The sequence below is a fragment of the Schistocerca piceifrons genome, chromosome 1 (genome assembly GCF_021461385.2).
Source record: "Schistocerca piceifrons isolate TAMUIC-IGC-003096 chromosome 1, iqSchPice1.1, whole genome shotgun sequence".
Taxonomy (NCBI): domain Eukaryota; kingdom Metazoa; phylum Arthropoda; class Insecta; order Orthoptera; family Acrididae; genus Schistocerca; species Schistocerca piceifrons.
This window is the reverse complement of record NC_060138.1, coordinates 590265149-590281831: the sequence shown is the minus strand read 5'-3', so window position 1 is coordinate 590281831 and position 16683 is coordinate 590265149. Positions and strand designations below refer to the sequence as shown.

Genomic DNA, 16683 nt, shown 5'->3' with positions numbered 1-16683 from the left:
TGTGATGTGCTATATCCAGTTTCATAAAAAAAAAAAATCATGGAAGTTGGAGAGTAGTGGCACACAGAAGTAAATGACACTCTACCTTCGACCTTCAGTCAGTAGTGATCATATTCATAAAGTGAACACTCTGGTCTGTGCTAACTGTCAGTGAACTTGCAGAATAATTGTACCTCTGTTAGTTCAGTACTGAGATTTTACCCAAAAATTTGAACATATATTGAGTTGCAGCAATATTTAGTTCTTATTTAATGATAGAACATTTGTAAAGGAACCCTTTGAACAAGTTGATAATGTCAAAATATTCTTGCAAATGATCATTATTGGAGATCAGTGTTGGGTTTATGTGAACAATATTGAGTGACATAGAAGTGCACTTGTCAAACTGGGATGGCAAATAATTACCATATCTGAGAGGTTGAATCCAGTGTCAAAGTAATAATCAGAGTCTTTTTATGGCAATGAATTGTGCCCTTAGAAGTTTTGCCTCAAGGTGAAATCACCCCTTGTCATTATTGCCTAAGCATTTTAAAACGAATGTGTAAAAAAACTGCCAAAGCAGCTTATTGTACACAGCATGCCATGTCTGGCATACTTTCACCAAATGACCAGCAGAGTGTTTAGGATTGGATTTGGTCTTTAACATTACATTTGACAACCAGACCATCTATGTCATGACTTCAGCACAACTTGGCAACCTGAAAATGTTGAATGAACAAAACAGGTCCTAACACCATGAATGTGTAATAATACAGCTGAGGTGGTTTTCTTTAATCATTAACATTAAGGAATAAAAAGGAAATGGTTACTAAACAAATGGTCATAATACTGGTAGAAGTTGGGAGGAATAGGAGAAATAGAAGTAAGAACAGAGAGAAGTGAAGAAAAGAAGTAGACAGTACACAAATAATTTCAGGAATAACATAACAAGGTGGAAAAAACAGGGTCATGGTAGAAGTAAATATTGGAAAAGGGGCAATAGATATTTAAGAGAACTGAAGGAGATGGAAAAACAAGTGCAGAACTCATTAGTGCAATAAATAAGTTATAAGGTAAGGTCAAATGCTAGTTGAGTTGGAAAAATATGTTAAAAGTCTGATTAACAACTAAACAGATTTAAGGAATTGGGTATCAGTAAGGATGATGACAATATAAAGTGCATTACAGTTCATCATGTCATGTTTCAGAGCATGTTTTAAAACATTATATGAGAAAATATCAGTGCATACAATGTGGTTAGTCCAGTTCATTACTTTTAAACATTGTTTACTTTTAAAGAGTCATTGCTTAATATCAGGTTGTTATTAAAGCCAAATGATGGCTTTAAAACAAATTTGCAATCCATATGTTGCTTCCAGAAAGATAGTGTCCATTATTTCCTATTTTTAGGGCTCACTGCTTATTTAATGTCATTAAGAATTAATTTTATCCTTTTTTTATTATATTGCATGAAGATTCAGTCCCAATACTATTTATATTTCATTATATTCAAACCGATTAAGAAACATTACAAAAAAATGTGCGTATTTGTGTGTTTCAGGTAGCAGCTCATAAGGAGAAACGCCCAATTTCACTGTGGAAATGTTATTTCCGTAGTTGTTGGTACCTGTTTTTGTGTGGAGGGATCTTCAAGCTACTTGGTGACATGGTTGGTTTTGTTGGTCCTCTAGGTATCTCTGTTATAATTGATTATGTCACAGATCTCCAGATCCATGAACAAATAAAAAATGGCTCACAGACTCAGGATATAGAAAGATATTGCATGGTAAGTAATATTCTATTAGAAGTGCAGCTTTTTATTATTACACCAGATAGTGCAGATGGGAAGAAACGACACAGCTAGAAAGAAGGAGGAAACAAAAACTTCAATACATGGCATTTGGAGATGAATATTGAGTGAAAGATGGAGTACTAAGAGAAGAGCAAAGTTGTGGGAGAGAAGACAGTTAAATAAATATTTTTAGTAAATAAACAGTAATTTCTTTCAGTATGTGAAATTCAGAACTGCTGACAGACACAGCTGAAATAAAAAATGCTAACACTAGCCTTCAGAACTACATTTTCATCTACAGCTATACTCTGCAAACCACGGTGCGGTGCATGGCTGTGGATATGTCCAATTGTGCCAATTATTAGGCTTTCTTCCTGTTCCATTCACGTGTGGAGTATGGGAAGAATGATTGTTTGAATGCCTCTGTGTGTGCAGTAATTATTGTAACCATATCCTCACAAACCCCATGTGAGTGATATGTAAGGGATTGTAATGCATTCCTATAGTCATCATGTAGAGCCAGTCCTTGAAACTTTGTTAATAAACTTTCTCATTATAGTTTATGTCTATCTTCAAGAGTCTTCCATTCAGCTCCTGTGGTATTTCTATGACACACTCCCATGGATCAAACAAACCTGTGACCATTCATGCTGCCCTTCTCTACACACGTTCAATATCCCCCATTAATCCTATGTGGTATGAGTTCCACACACTTGAGCAATAGTCTAGAAATGGTCGGATGAGTGATTTCTAGGCAATTACCTTTGGAGATTGATTTTACTTCCCCAGTATTCTAACAATAAACTGAAGTCTACCACTTGCTTTACCCATTACTGAGTCTATGTGAGCATTTAATTTAATACCCCTACAAAGTGTTACACCCAGGTACTTGTATGAGTTGGCCAATACCAAACAGTGACTCATTGATATTATAGTCATAGGATGCTATGCTTTTCGTTTTGTGAAATGCACAATTTTACATTTGTGAACATTTAAAGTAAGTTTCCAATCTTTGCACCACTTTAAAATCTTATCAAGACCTGAATGAATATTTATGCAGCTTCTTTCAGATATTACTTCATTACAGATAAATCTGCAAAAAGTCTGAGATGACTATTAATATTGTCTGCAAGGTCATTAATATACAGAATGAACAGCAAGGGTTCCTGGGGCCCAGCTGTAGGTACTTCTACATCTGATGATGACTCTGCATCCAAGATAACATGCTGTTTTCTCCCTACCAACAATGCAGTCACAAATTTCACTTGATACCCCAAAAAAATGGTTCAAATGGCTCTGAGCACTATGGGACTTAACTGCTGTGGTCATCAGTCCCCTAGAACTTAGAACTACTTAAACCTAACCAACCTAAGGACATCACAAACACCCATGCCTGAGGCAGGATTCGAACCTGCGACCGCAGCGGTCTCGCGGTTCCAGACTGTAACGCCTAGAACTGCTCAGCCATTCCAGCTGGCTGATACCCCATATGGCTGTACTTTTGACAATGAGGATAGGTGTGGTACTGAGTTAAATACTTTTCAGAAATCAAGAAATACTGCATTTACCTGACTTCTTTGATCCAAAGCTTTCAATATGTTATGTGAGAAAAGTGCAAGCTGAGTTTCGCATTATCAGTGTTTTCAGAATCATTTCTGGTTGGCATCAAGGAGGCCATTCTGTTCCAAATGCCTCATTACATTTGAGCTCAGAATCTATTATAATATTCTACAACAAATCGATGTCAGGGATACTGGGCAGTAGTTTTGTGGATCACTTCTATTACCTTACCCTTCTTGAAGTCGGATGAGACCTGTGTTTTTTTTTTCCAAGAACTGGGCATAGTCTTCTGTTCAAGGGATCGATGATAAATTATATGTAAAAGAGGGGCTAACTCAGCCACAAATTCAGTATAGAATCTGACAGGGTTCCATTGGGTCATGGACCTTTTTTAGGCTGTTTCTCAACACCACTGACAGTAATAGTTACTTCATTCAACTTTTCAATGGTACTAGGATTAAATTGGGGCTATTATCCTGGGTCTTCCTTTATAAAGAAACATTTGAAAATGGAGTTAAGCATTTCATGCTTTTGGTTTATTACCCTCAATTTCAGTTTCTATCTCATTCAGTAGGGCCTGAAAACTAACTTTGGTGCCTCTAATGGCCTTTACGCCCAACCATAATTTTTTTGGTTTTTGTGAAATATCATTTGACAATATTTGGCTACAGTAATCATTGAAGGCATTATGCATACTCTCTTGACAGCCAGATGTGTTTCATTCAGCATCTTTCTAACTATAGCCCTACACTTTGTTTCGCACCTATTATGCAGTAATCTCTGTTTCTTTAGAAGTTTCTTTTCAGTGACTCTATACCATAGAGTATTCCTTCCATTGCCGGCCATTGTGGCCGAGTGGTACTAACCGCTTCAGTCCAGAACTGTGCTGCTGCTACAGAAACAGGTTCGAATCCTGCCTCGGGAATGGATGTGTGTGATGTCCTTAGGTTGGTTAGGTTTAAGTAGTTCTCAGTCTAGGGGACTGATGACCGCAGATGTTAAGTCCCATAGTGCTCAGAGCCATTTGAACCATTTTTATTCCTTCCATTGTGAACTGTTCTACCGGATTCTTATCTATCCAGTGTATGCTCACCTATTCTTTTACACTTGAGCCATATTTCTTCCACATGCTCCTACTCTGTGCTGAAAGTTTCAGTTTTAGTTGTCCTTTGTTGCCACAACTTAGCCATGGTCACTATTACCATTATCTATGTGGACATCCCCAAAGAGGTTGGGTCTAATTGTTGCCATTAGATCCAAGATATTTCAATCATGAGTGAGGCCCATAATTATCCGTTCTAGGTGCTTTTTCTTGAGGGCATGCAGCTTTACTGTATGAATAAATGATGATGGCGTCCTCTTGGGTAAAATATTCCACAGGTAAAATAGTCCCCCATTCGGATCTCCGGGCGGGGACTACTCAGGAACACGTCGTTATCAGGAGGAAGGAAACTGGTGTTCTACAGATCGGAACATGGAATGTCAGGTCCCTTAATCAGGCAGGTAAGTTAGAAAATTTAAAAAGGGAAATGGTTATGTTAAAGTTAGATATAATGGGAATCAGCGAAGTTCAGTGACAGGAGGAACAAGACTTTTGGTGAGGTGAATACAGGGTTATAAATACAAAATCAAATAGGGGTAATGCAGGAGTAGGTTTAATAATGAATAAAAAAAATAGGAGTACAGGTAAGCTACCCCAAACAGCATAATGAATGCATTATTGTGGCCAAGATAGACACGAAGCCCAGACCTACTACAGTAGTACAAGTTTATATGCCAACTAGCTCTGCAGATGATGAAGAAATTGAAGAAATGTATGAGGAGATAAAAGAAATTATTCAAATAGTGAAGGGAAACGAAAATTTAATAGTAATGGGTGACTGGAATTCGGTAGTAGGAAAAGGAAGAGAAGGAAACGTAGTAGGTGACTATGGATTGGGGGTAAGGAATGAAAGAGGAATCCGCCTGGTAGAATTTTGCACAGAGCATAACTTAATCATAGCTAACACGTGGTTCAAGAATCACAAAAGAAGGTTGTACACGTGGAAGAAGCCTGGAGATACTGACAGGTTTCAGATAGGTTATATAATGGTAAGACAGAGATTTAGGAACCAGGTTTTAAATTGTAAGACATTTCCAGGGGTAGATGTGGACTCTGACCACAATCTATAGGTTATGAACTGTAAATTAAAACTGAAGAAACTGCAAAAAGGTGGGAATTTAAAGAGATAGGACCTGCATAAACTGACTAAACCAGAGGTTGTACAGAGTTTCAGGGAGAGCATAAGGGAACAATTGACAAGAATGGAGGAAAGAAATACAGTAGAAGAAGAATGGGTAGCTTTGAGGGATGAAATAGTGAAGGCAGCAGAGGATCAAGTAGGTAAAAAGATGAGGGCTAGTAGAAATCCTTGGGTGACAGAAGAAATATTGAATTTAATTGATGAAAGGAGAAAGTATAAAGATGCAGCAAATGAAGCAGGCAAAAAGGAATACAAAAGTCTCAAAAATGAGATCGACAGGAAGTGAAAAATGGCTAAGCAGGCATGACTAAAGGACAAATGTTAGGATGTAGAGGCTTATCTCACTAGGGGTAAGATAGATACTGCCTACAGGAAAATTAAAGAGACCTTTGGAGAAAAGAGAACGACTTGTATGAATATCAAGAGATCAGATGGAAACCCAGTCCTAAGCAAAGAAGGGAAAGCAGAAAGGTGGAAGGAGTATATAGAGGGTCTATACAAGGGCGAGGTACTTGAGCGCAATATTATGCAAATGGAAGAGGATGTAGATGAAGATGAAATGGGTGATATGATATTGTGTGAGAGTTTGACAGAGCACTAAAAGACATAAGTCAAAACAAGGTCCCAGGAGTAGACAACATTCCATTAGAACTACCGACAGCCTTGGGAGAGCCAGTCCTGACAAAACTCTACCATCTGGTGAGCAAACTGTATGAGGCAGGCGAAATACCCACAGACTTCAAGAAGGATATAATAATTGCAATCACAAAGAAAGCAGGTGTTTACAAATGTGAAAATTACCGAAGTGTCAATTTAATAAGTCACGGCTGCAAAATACTAACACAAATTCTTTACAAACGAATGGAAAAACTGGTAGAAGCCGACCTCGGCGAAGATCAGTTTGGATTCCGTAGAAATATTGGAACATGTGAGGCAATACTGACCCTACAACTTATCTTAGAAGCTAGATTAAGAAAAGGCAAACCTACATTTCTAGCATTTGTAGACTTAGAGAAAGCTTTTGACAATGTTGACTGGAATACTCTCTTTCAAATTCTGAAGGTGACAGGGATAAAATACATGGAGCGAAAGGCTATTTACAATTTGTACAGAAACCAGAAGGCAGTTATAAGAGTCGAGGGGCATGAAAGGGAAGCAGTGGTTGGGAAGGGATTGAGACAGGGTTGTAGCCTCTCCCCGATGTTATTCAATCTGTATACTGAGCAAGCAATAAAGGAAACAAAAGAAAAATTTGGGGTAGGTATTAAAATCCATGGAGAAGAAACAAAAACTTTAAGGTTCACTGATGACATTGTACTTCTGTCAGAGACAGCAAATGACTTGGAAAAGCAGTTGAATGGATTGGACAGTGTCTTAAAAGGAGGATATAAGATGAACATCAACAAAAGCAAAACTAGGATAATGGAATATAGTCAAGTTAACTCAGGTGAGGCTGAGGGAATTAGATTAGGGAATGAGACACTTAAAGTAGTAAAGGAGTTTTGTTATTTAGGGAGCAAAATAAATGATGATGGTCGAAGTAGAGAGTTTATAAAATGTAGACCGGCAATGGCAAGGGAAGCGTTTCTGAAGAAGAGAAATTTATTAACATCAAGTGTAGAGTTAAGTGTCAGGAAGTCGTTTCTGAGAGTATTTGTATGGAGTGTAGCCATGTATGGAAGTGAAACATGGACGATACATAGTTTGGACAAGAAGAGAATAGAAGCTTTCAAAATGTGGTGCTACAGAAGAATCCTGAAGATTAGATGGGTAGATCACATAACCAACGAGGAGGTATTGAATAGAATTGGGGAGAAGAGGAGATCATTTCACAACTTGAATAGAAGAAGGGATCGGTTGGTGGGACATGTTTTGAGGCATCAAAGGATCACCAATTTAGTATTGGAGGGCAGCGTGAAGGGTAAAAATCATAGAGGGAGACCAAGAGATGAGTACATTAAGCAGATTCAGAAGGATGTAGGCTGCAGTACATACTGGGAGATGAAGCAGCTTGCACAGGATAGAGTAGCATGGAGAGCTGCATCAAACCAGTCTCAGGACTGAAGACCACAACAACAACAACGGGTAACTTTCAGAGAAGTCATTTATTAATGCTTCACAGGGTGTCTTTTCATGCCAAGCACTAACAGAACAGTAATTTTCCCAGTTAATTGTTGGATCATTTAAGTTTCCTCCAATGATCACAATATGATTGGGGAATTTAAGTACAAGTGAAATGAGGTTTTCTCTAAAGTTTTCAGTTACATCAGTAGGTGGATCTGGTAGGTGACAGGATCCAATTATCATTTTATGCCCAACCCTGATACTGAGTCTTGCACAAACTATCTCACATGCAGCTTCAATTTCAATACCAATGGATTTCAGTGACTTGTCTGCTGCATCAAATACACCATCTCCATTTCTCATTTTCCTATCTTTTTGATATACACTTAGATTTTCCCCAAAAATCTCACTGCTATCAACTTCAGGTTTCAACCAGCTTTGTGATCTAATAGTATGTGAACTTCACCGCTTTTCATGAGTGCTTAAAACTCTGACACTTTGTTGCGAATACTTCGGCAGTTTACCATTAGGATTTTAATGCTCTCACCTGCTGGAGGCATTTCTTTCAATCTTACACTGATACTTCTGGGCTTCCGTCAGCTACTGTTATCTCTATTGGATGGATTGTTGACTAATCTTGCGTGCACCCCACACACAGTCAGCTACCTGAATTGCAGCCTCTGATGTGTGGTGCATACCTGACCTATTTAGGGGGCGCAAGTCCAGGCGCAAGTATGGCGCAAGGCCAGGAAGTCACAGCCTATCTTGTCACAGAAACTTTGAAGCCTCTGGTTCAGTCCTTCCACTGACCTCAGAACCAAAGGGCCATGATCAGTTCCGGGGAACATGCTGCAAATTTGAGCTTCATTGAAACTCAATGCACAAGACTGGTCTTCTCAACCTTCTCTGCCAGTTGCTGGAATCACCCAAGTATGACCTCAGAGCCTAGATGACAGGCATCATTTGTTCCAACATGCACCGCAATCTGCAGTTGGTTGCACCCTATTCTCTCAGTGGCTGCTAGAATAGTCTCCTGAACATGTGCATACACACTGAGTGCACCTGGTATCCTTTCCTGTCCCTTGCTGTCATTTCCCTAAGGGGTACCATCATTCACTGTATGTTTGAACTGCTGGCAATTAATAGACCCCTACCCTTTTGCATTTGCCTCCTCTTGACACTGGACAAAACAGGTTGCCCCAGAACAGGTGAAGTGAGTCCCACTGGCTCAGTTTCAGTTTCAGTGAAAGATAGCACTTCAAACTTATTGGTTTGGGGGATCAGTACAACACCCTGAGTCCCCCAAGTGGATGAATAATGACAGATCATATACTTTATCCAGTGGAGACAGAATACAGTATCACAGGTATACAACTCTCAACAGCTCTTCCAACACATCAATTCTTAGCAGCTGCCAATCATTTGACAGTAGTCAGGGTGATTTCCAGCTGCCTACTAATTCAACCAACTCATCTCATGTTCATGAACAACATTCGCAGTGGGGCTGCATTTTGGCTGTACAATGGATTACAAGACAGTGAACAAATAACTTTAAATTAAGCCCACTGTTTATCTTTTAATCTGTTGAGCTAAAAAGTTGCTAATTCCCTGTTAGAATTGAAGCAAATACCCAAAATGAGATTTCTATTAAGGCAACACAAAAACCCGTGCTAAAAATCACATTTCCAAAAACATTTTGAGATTAATTATAGTTGTTAGCAAATTTGAAAACAGAGTTAATTTATGATAAATTCAGATAATATTTAGGGCTACTCCTCTTTAACGGAAAACTAGATGTAACACAATATGTTAGAATATCTGCTAAAGTAACTAAATGCTGATTTACTACAGATTGCTCGTAGACTATGCGAAGGACAATGGTAGCTTCAAAAAATTCTCAGTAATGCATGTTTAGATGCATTGATATATGATTAAATTCAGGGGTAATCTATTCTTTGGCAGTACTGTTAACCACAAACACTGATTTGCTACGAAATAAGTTATGTATCCAAAACACTTGTACTGGTCACTTATGAAAATATAGTCTTGTAAGCATCTGAAAATTCTCAAAAATACATATTTCTCATATAGTTGTACAACAAAATTCGAGAACGTTCATTCTGAATGAGGATAGGCCTACTGTTCTCAAAAATTTTAAAAGAGCACAATTAAGTTTAGACCTATAATTGGTGATAACAGTACGAGTTTATTGCGACACTCATGAATGTTTGAAATTTCACAGTATATCACAATACAAACTGGTATTGATACAATCAATGGAAGATTATGCAGAAGCAATTCAAACAATAACACTTCATACCAGCACACGAACCTCATACACATGGTCTCACACAAAGGCAAATTCCAAAGTCGGCTTGTTCCTTCCTCAGGGACGAAAGAGGGGTAGGACAGAAGAGAGTGGCAGGTTACTCAGGTGTGAAACAGGGGGGGGGGGGGGGACCCCACTTGGTGTAAGGATGAATTAAAGATGAAGGGGGAGGCTTCAGAGTTCTTGTTACATTCAGAGGGAAATATATTAGCTATGGAGTACTTCAAATGCTCAACAATAAAACTGATGTGGTACACTGCTTTTATGACATATCCAGTGGCAGCCACATCTTCTCCATTGCATAATGCTATTGTAACTGGTTTGTGTTTATCCATTGGTGTAAGCTCTGAGCAAGCATTCATGGAAGACAGTGTATGCTGAGATGACTATCAGTGTGATGAATAGTTCATTTGAAAAAATAACTTCTTTCCATTGTTCCATGATACACTTACAATGGCCTATCCACTGCAGTCATAAGCAATGAGACAGTTGCATCCAGGAAAGGGACATATACAGGTCATTTACTGCAGAGTCTCATTTTCAACAAGTGTAATGACTGATGTATTCCACAATACATGGTTCCATTGCTGTGTTCTGCTGTTATCAGCCTCTTCTACTTTGCAGAGCATACATATCTCTGGTGTTCACATTCTCAGGCTTAGCATGTGTATCCAGTGTTTTGTTGACTAGTAGCAGTCTCACCACCATTCATGCACTTTTAGGAAATAATAATGAGGACATCATGTGAACATGTCATAAGGTTTTTTTTTTTTTTTTTTTTTTTTTTTTTTTTTTTTTTTTTTTTTTTTTGGACATGTTTTTGCGTTCTCTGTGTTCGTTATATACATTTGTACTGAGTGTCATCTTGCTATACAGCTGGTGTATAGCATAGCCACTTTCATATTTGGACTCCTCCCCAATAAGACAGAAAATGCTTATAGTTGGACTGTGTTAAAGAAGTGGTAGATAAGTCAAATGTCTGGCAAAATTATAAGCATAAATGAGTATCTCCTGCTTCCCAATCTAAATGCAGTGCTTAGCCTGCCAAGGCAGTAGAGGAATGACTCTGTGGCACCAATGATGTAGATAGGTAACAGCTCTCTGAATGCAGTCACCATTGATGGTCGGTGTGTTCAAAATAAATATGATTTGTAGAGCTAACTGAGAGCTGGAAGTTAGCTTCTAGGGAGGTAGCTAACTGATTTGAAAGTGCCCATATAAAGCAGTTTTGACAATAGCTGTTGAGGCTCTACCGGAAGAAACAGACACCAAACTTGCCATGTTTCTACAACATGAAGATGGTGTCAGTGACTCTAAATCAGGCAAATGTCAGTCCAGTATTATCTTTTTTTTTTTGTTTTTTCTTCCCATAAGAAAGTCATGTAAAAAAATAATAATGAGGCCAACTGATAAAGGCTGGCATCATAGCACATTGGCTGGATGTCAGTATGGGTGGAATCTCCCCCTACTCCCAGTGTCCCTCCTGTAACCAGTGAAACTGCAAGAAGTTCTTAGCATGGTGCCTAGCAGAGAAGATCTGTTATATTTCCCAAGGCTATTAACATTTGGAGATTAAAACATTCGCACAAAAGTACACACTAGTAAATTAAAATTTGAATAATTCTTGTTTGATGTTTTTGATAAAGAAAACTGACATTAAACTCTTATTCCATGAACTTGGTTTGGATAAGCTAATTAGTTACAAATGTATGTATTCTTGAAAGCACATGATTAGTCAATAATCTGATGCTGCCAGCTTACCAAAGATTTTTGTGAAAGAATGTAGAATGTGGTATGAACAGCAATTTGTATGATGTGTGGGAAAAAATAATATGTTGACATTCAATGCCAGCATTGCAATCACTAATTGTCCCTATCTATATTTTGCAGATTTATTTTCCTACATGGGATGACTTTGTGAGAAATGGGTACATTATGGGATGTATTGTTTTCATAGCGGCAATTGCTCAAGGTACTTTATCACAATGTTCAACTCACATTGTTAACATTGAAGGAATACGACTGAAAAATGCATTACAGGTATGAATTTATTCTGAGGTAACTTTAATAGTTATTTTTTTCAAGTGCTTCCTTTGATAACCATAGTAACTATAGTTTTATAATGTACAAACAGTACCTATTATTAATAAAGTACCCTCCAACACCATAAAATGTTCATTGGTTATGTGTAATACATTTATTAAATTTACTGAGTACCTTAAATTTTAAGAAACCATTTACAAATTACATTTTTTTCAACCAATGACTTTCTAATTGTTAAATTGCACCAGCAAAATTAAAATTACAGCAGGCAGAGTACAATTTATTACTAGCCATAAATAATGGTAGGAGTAAAGGTAAAAAGTCACTGTACCATTGAGACATAATAATAATAACAACACTTTATTCAACATTGAATGATTTGTTTCACTTGTACAAAAACAACAAAGGTTTCAATTTTTGATACATAACACAATAATACATACTTCAAAATACAATATTGATTAACATATGGTAAGATTACAAATAAATGGTTTACTAAACTCTGTTCACATATTTTTGCAAAGCATTTCTTATTCCACATGTATGTATGCTATTCTTCTAATGTGTAAAAAGGGTTTCTAAAAGGGAATTATGTAAGATGAAACTTAGCCTCATTGTGGAAAGAGTCATAATTATACTGAACAGTGTATTGTGCCTAATCTTAATCCTGCATTTTATGGATGCTATTTGTAGAGTGCTGTTCTGTGGCTGCTGATGTCATTTTTTTCTTTATTTCTGGTATTATACTGACACAAAATCAGGGAAAACACTTGTGTTTAAGAAGTGGTTGGAGATAACTGTTATAGTGGACAGAAATGGGTCAATAATAAGCTTTACAATTTGGACTGTGATGCCAATGTGTACAATAGAAGCTGATCTGATATGCATGATGGCATTTTATGATTGTAGTGCAAGTAATATGCTTTAGATAGAATTTTCTATGGCTACAATCATTTATCCTCATGAAGTAGTCAATGAGTCTCTGATTTGTGGTTCATTTATGGTTGTAGGTAATGTGAATTACCGGTTCAGTTCTTCAGCTGGGACAATGGGATCAGTTGCAGGTTTTACCTTGGCTGTACCAAGACCACATAGGTTTTTCCACAGGATAGCTAATCTATTTCTGTGGTTGGTTAATGTATGTGCATGCCGGAATTTTGCATTTCTCACAGCTGGACTGGCTCTGTTCTGCTTTTGTTTGTAAACAATAAGATTTTAAGGCATGGGATGCAGTTTGAATGCCCAATATACAATGTCTCTGAGAATCATGAGCTGTTGTAATTCTTCAGTTAGCCAAGATGCAGGTTTCCTTCTTACTATTCCTGTCTTTAGGGGAGCATATTTTTCATATAGTTGAATAAGTTTGTTAGTAAATCCATGAAGTTTCTTGTTTATGTTTGAGAAGGGAATATAAGACATTCCACAAACTATTTCTTGCCAATTCAGATAAATTAATGTGTTTGAAGTCTTGGTATATAGCCAACTGTGGCTTCTTTCTGGGACATTCTAGTGAGTGCATCATGAAAATTATGTCATGGGCAGACATGCCAGGTGCAGATATCTGAGAGGTACGAATTACTCTATTTGGGGATTTTGCTGCAAATATATCTATGAGAAAGTGACTGCTGTTTTATGATAGGTAGGAGCAAGCTGAAATAGTGACACATTTTAAGAAAAAGTCGTCTGCTTAGATTTCACACTGGGGGGACTATTGTCTGGAAAATTTATGTTAGTGTCACGAGGTATAATTATATGCTCATATGTAGATTTGAGGCTTGAAAGAGTAGTTTCAAAGCAAGCAAACTTGCCTACTTTAGAGGGTTGGAAGAGGACACATATCAGAAACTTTCTGTTAAGGGATTTGATCTCTATGAAAATATATTCCACTTGTTTATCTTCATTATTGTTGGATGTGTGCAGCTTAGTAGTTGATAAATCACAGCATATGAATGCCCTTATTTGTTCCCCTCTTCTGTAACATCTGTCATGTTTCAGAAAGATGTAGCTGTCTAAATTACCAAACTTATGGGAATACTTGTTTTGAGCCAGATTTCTGACAGAAGTATTCATGGATGTGTATGACTTTAAATAGAGGGTGTTTCATAATTCATGTTATACACTACAATAGGGGACTTAGTAGATCAAGTTTTATGTAGTAACCCATGTCCAGAAATGTCATTCAACAGCGCTCCCAAGCATCAAAGTTATAGGCACTGGGGCCTGTAAATGTGTGTATATATAAGGTGATTCCATGATGATGTTACAAACTTTCAAGGATGATGGAGAAGGATAAATGTAGTAATTTGAGGCAAGGGTCCCTGTACTGGATACAAACAAGTCAAAAGTTATAAGCAAAAACCATTCTGACACTTCTTATTGTGGAATACATGTACCATTACTGTTGTTGCTAAGACTGTTACTCAGACAACTTTCGAGTGATAGTATGGATCAAAACAAGAAAAAATGTCTCATAAACATGGGCTCTAAAATGCATACCTTAAGAGCGATGAGCACTTGCTCAATAGAGGAGATATGTTTCACACTAGTAAATATCAAAAAGAGCCCATAGCTCCTCGGGTATGCATTTTAGAGCCCATGTTTTAGACATTTGTGCCTGTCTTAGTTGATATTACTGCTCTGAAAGTTGTATCCCTACATTCTTAACAACAGCAGTACCAGTGCATGTATTCTGCTGTCAGAGGGACCAGAATGATTTTCACTTGTATCTTTCAACTTGTTTATTTCCATACCAAGGATCGTTACCTAAAACTGATACATTTATCCATTTCCATCATCCTCGAACCTTTGGGAGATCATCATGGAACCACTCTGTACATACATACATTTACCAGTGCCAGTGCCTATAACTTTGATGCTCTGCAGCGTCATTGTATGACATCTCCAGACTTGGGTTCCTGTGTAAAACGTGATCCACTAATTCCCCTCTACAGCTTCTAGAAGCATGTAACACAATTGTGAAACACCTCATATATGACAGAATTCTCTGAAATGAGCTGGCAGAGACTGAACATTTGCATGTGGAGTGTGAAGCTAGGTACATTCAGGTGCAAAGCTTGCGAGGTTGCTGCTGCTGGACATTAGCAACTCTTAGATTTTCACTCTGCAGCGGAGTGTGCGCTGATATGAAACTTCCTGGCAGATTAAAACTGTGTGCCCAACCGAGACTCGAACTCGGGACCTTTGCCTTTCACGGGCAAGTGCTCTACCATCTGAGCTACCGAAGCATGACTCACGCCCAGTCCTCACAGCTTTACTTCTGCCAGTATCTCGTCTCCTACCTTCCAAACTTTACAGGAGCTTCTGGTTTGTTGTACTTGGTGGCATCTCTTGCTTCTGCTATGGGGTGAGTGTGCAAGTTTGCCGTTGATCACCGTTCAGCAGTGGCAATTCGTTTGACAGAACAGCTAGTATGTGGTATTACCTACATAAAAGGCTGTGCAACAGGACTGATATACGAGGGCGGTTCAGAAGGTAACCTCCGATTGGTCACAGTGCGGGTTGTGGGGGGAGTAGCGACGCCATCTGTGCTTTCACGCACTCAACAGGTCAGTCAGCATCAAGCCGTGGTCGAGTGAACGTCGTACCTGCGCTAGTTTAGTTTTTGTGGCAGTTTGAAATGTGTGCTGCAATAGAAAACCCCGCCAAATGTGAAGTGCGTGCTGTCATAAGGTTTTTTACAGCCAAAGGATATTCTGCAGCAGCTATTCATCGTGAGCTTTGTTTCGTGTACAGACCAAGAGTTATGAGTGAAGGAGTTGTCCGTGAATGGGTACGTTTATTTAAAAGTGGACGAGAAAATGTTCATGATGAAGAGAGGAGTAGTAGACCATCATTGGTGACTGACGAACTCGTTCAGACTGTTGATGCAAAAGTTCGTGAAAATCGACGTTTCTCAATGTCGGAGTTGTCTACCGGTTTTCCACAGATTTCTAAGACTCTCTTGTACAAGATAGTGACAGTAAGATTGGGTTACCGTAAGTTCTGTGCACGATGGGTGCCCAAAATTCTTACCGACCACCACAAAACTCAAAGAATGGCCTCTGCATTAGACTTTCTGTCATGTTATGAGGACAAAGGAGAACCATTGTTAAACAGAATCGTGACCGGTGACGAAACCTGGATTAAGTACGTGAACCCTGAGACAAAAGAACAATCAAAGATGTGGGCACATTCAAATTCGCCTACCAAACCAAGAAAAGCCTCGCAAGATTTTTCTGCCAGAAAACTGATGGCAACGGTGTTTTGGGATGCCAAAGGGGTGTTGTTGGTTGAATTCATGGAACGTGGTACGACCATTAATCAAGACGTGTACTGTGAAACAATAAAAAGTTACGACGGGCTATACAGAACAAACGCCGTGGTATGCTGACTTCCGGTATCGTTTTTTTGCACGATAACGCCCGTCCTCACTCTGCTCGCAGAACAACGGCCCTTCTTGAGTCCTTCAAGTGGGACGTTATCAACCATCCACCTTACAGCCCAGACCTGGCGCCAAGTGATTATCACCTCTTCATGCATTTGAAGAAATGGCTCGGGTCACAGCGGTTTGATGACGACGAAGAGCTCAAAGATGCGGTCACAGGCTGGCTCCAGGCACAAGCGGGTGATTTTTATGCAGAAGGAATTTCAAAGCTTGTGAAGAGATACGATAA

The 16683-nt window shown here is 38.5% G+C and overlaps 1 protein-coding gene across 1 annotated transcript in view; it reads left to right on the top strand.

The window, feature by feature from the left end:
- LOC124803008 (ATP-binding cassette sub-family C member Sur) overlaps positions 1–16683 on the top strand; it is a 415616-nt gene that overhangs the window by 128631 nt on the left and 270302 nt on the right. The window contains exons 3-4 of the mRNA XM_047264118.1: positions 1541–1765; positions 11858–12007. Of these exons, the coding sequence (XP_047120074.1) occupies positions 1541–1765; positions 11858–12007 (375 nt within the window). The remainder of the gene's footprint in view (positions 1–1540; positions 1766–11857; positions 12008–16683) is intronic.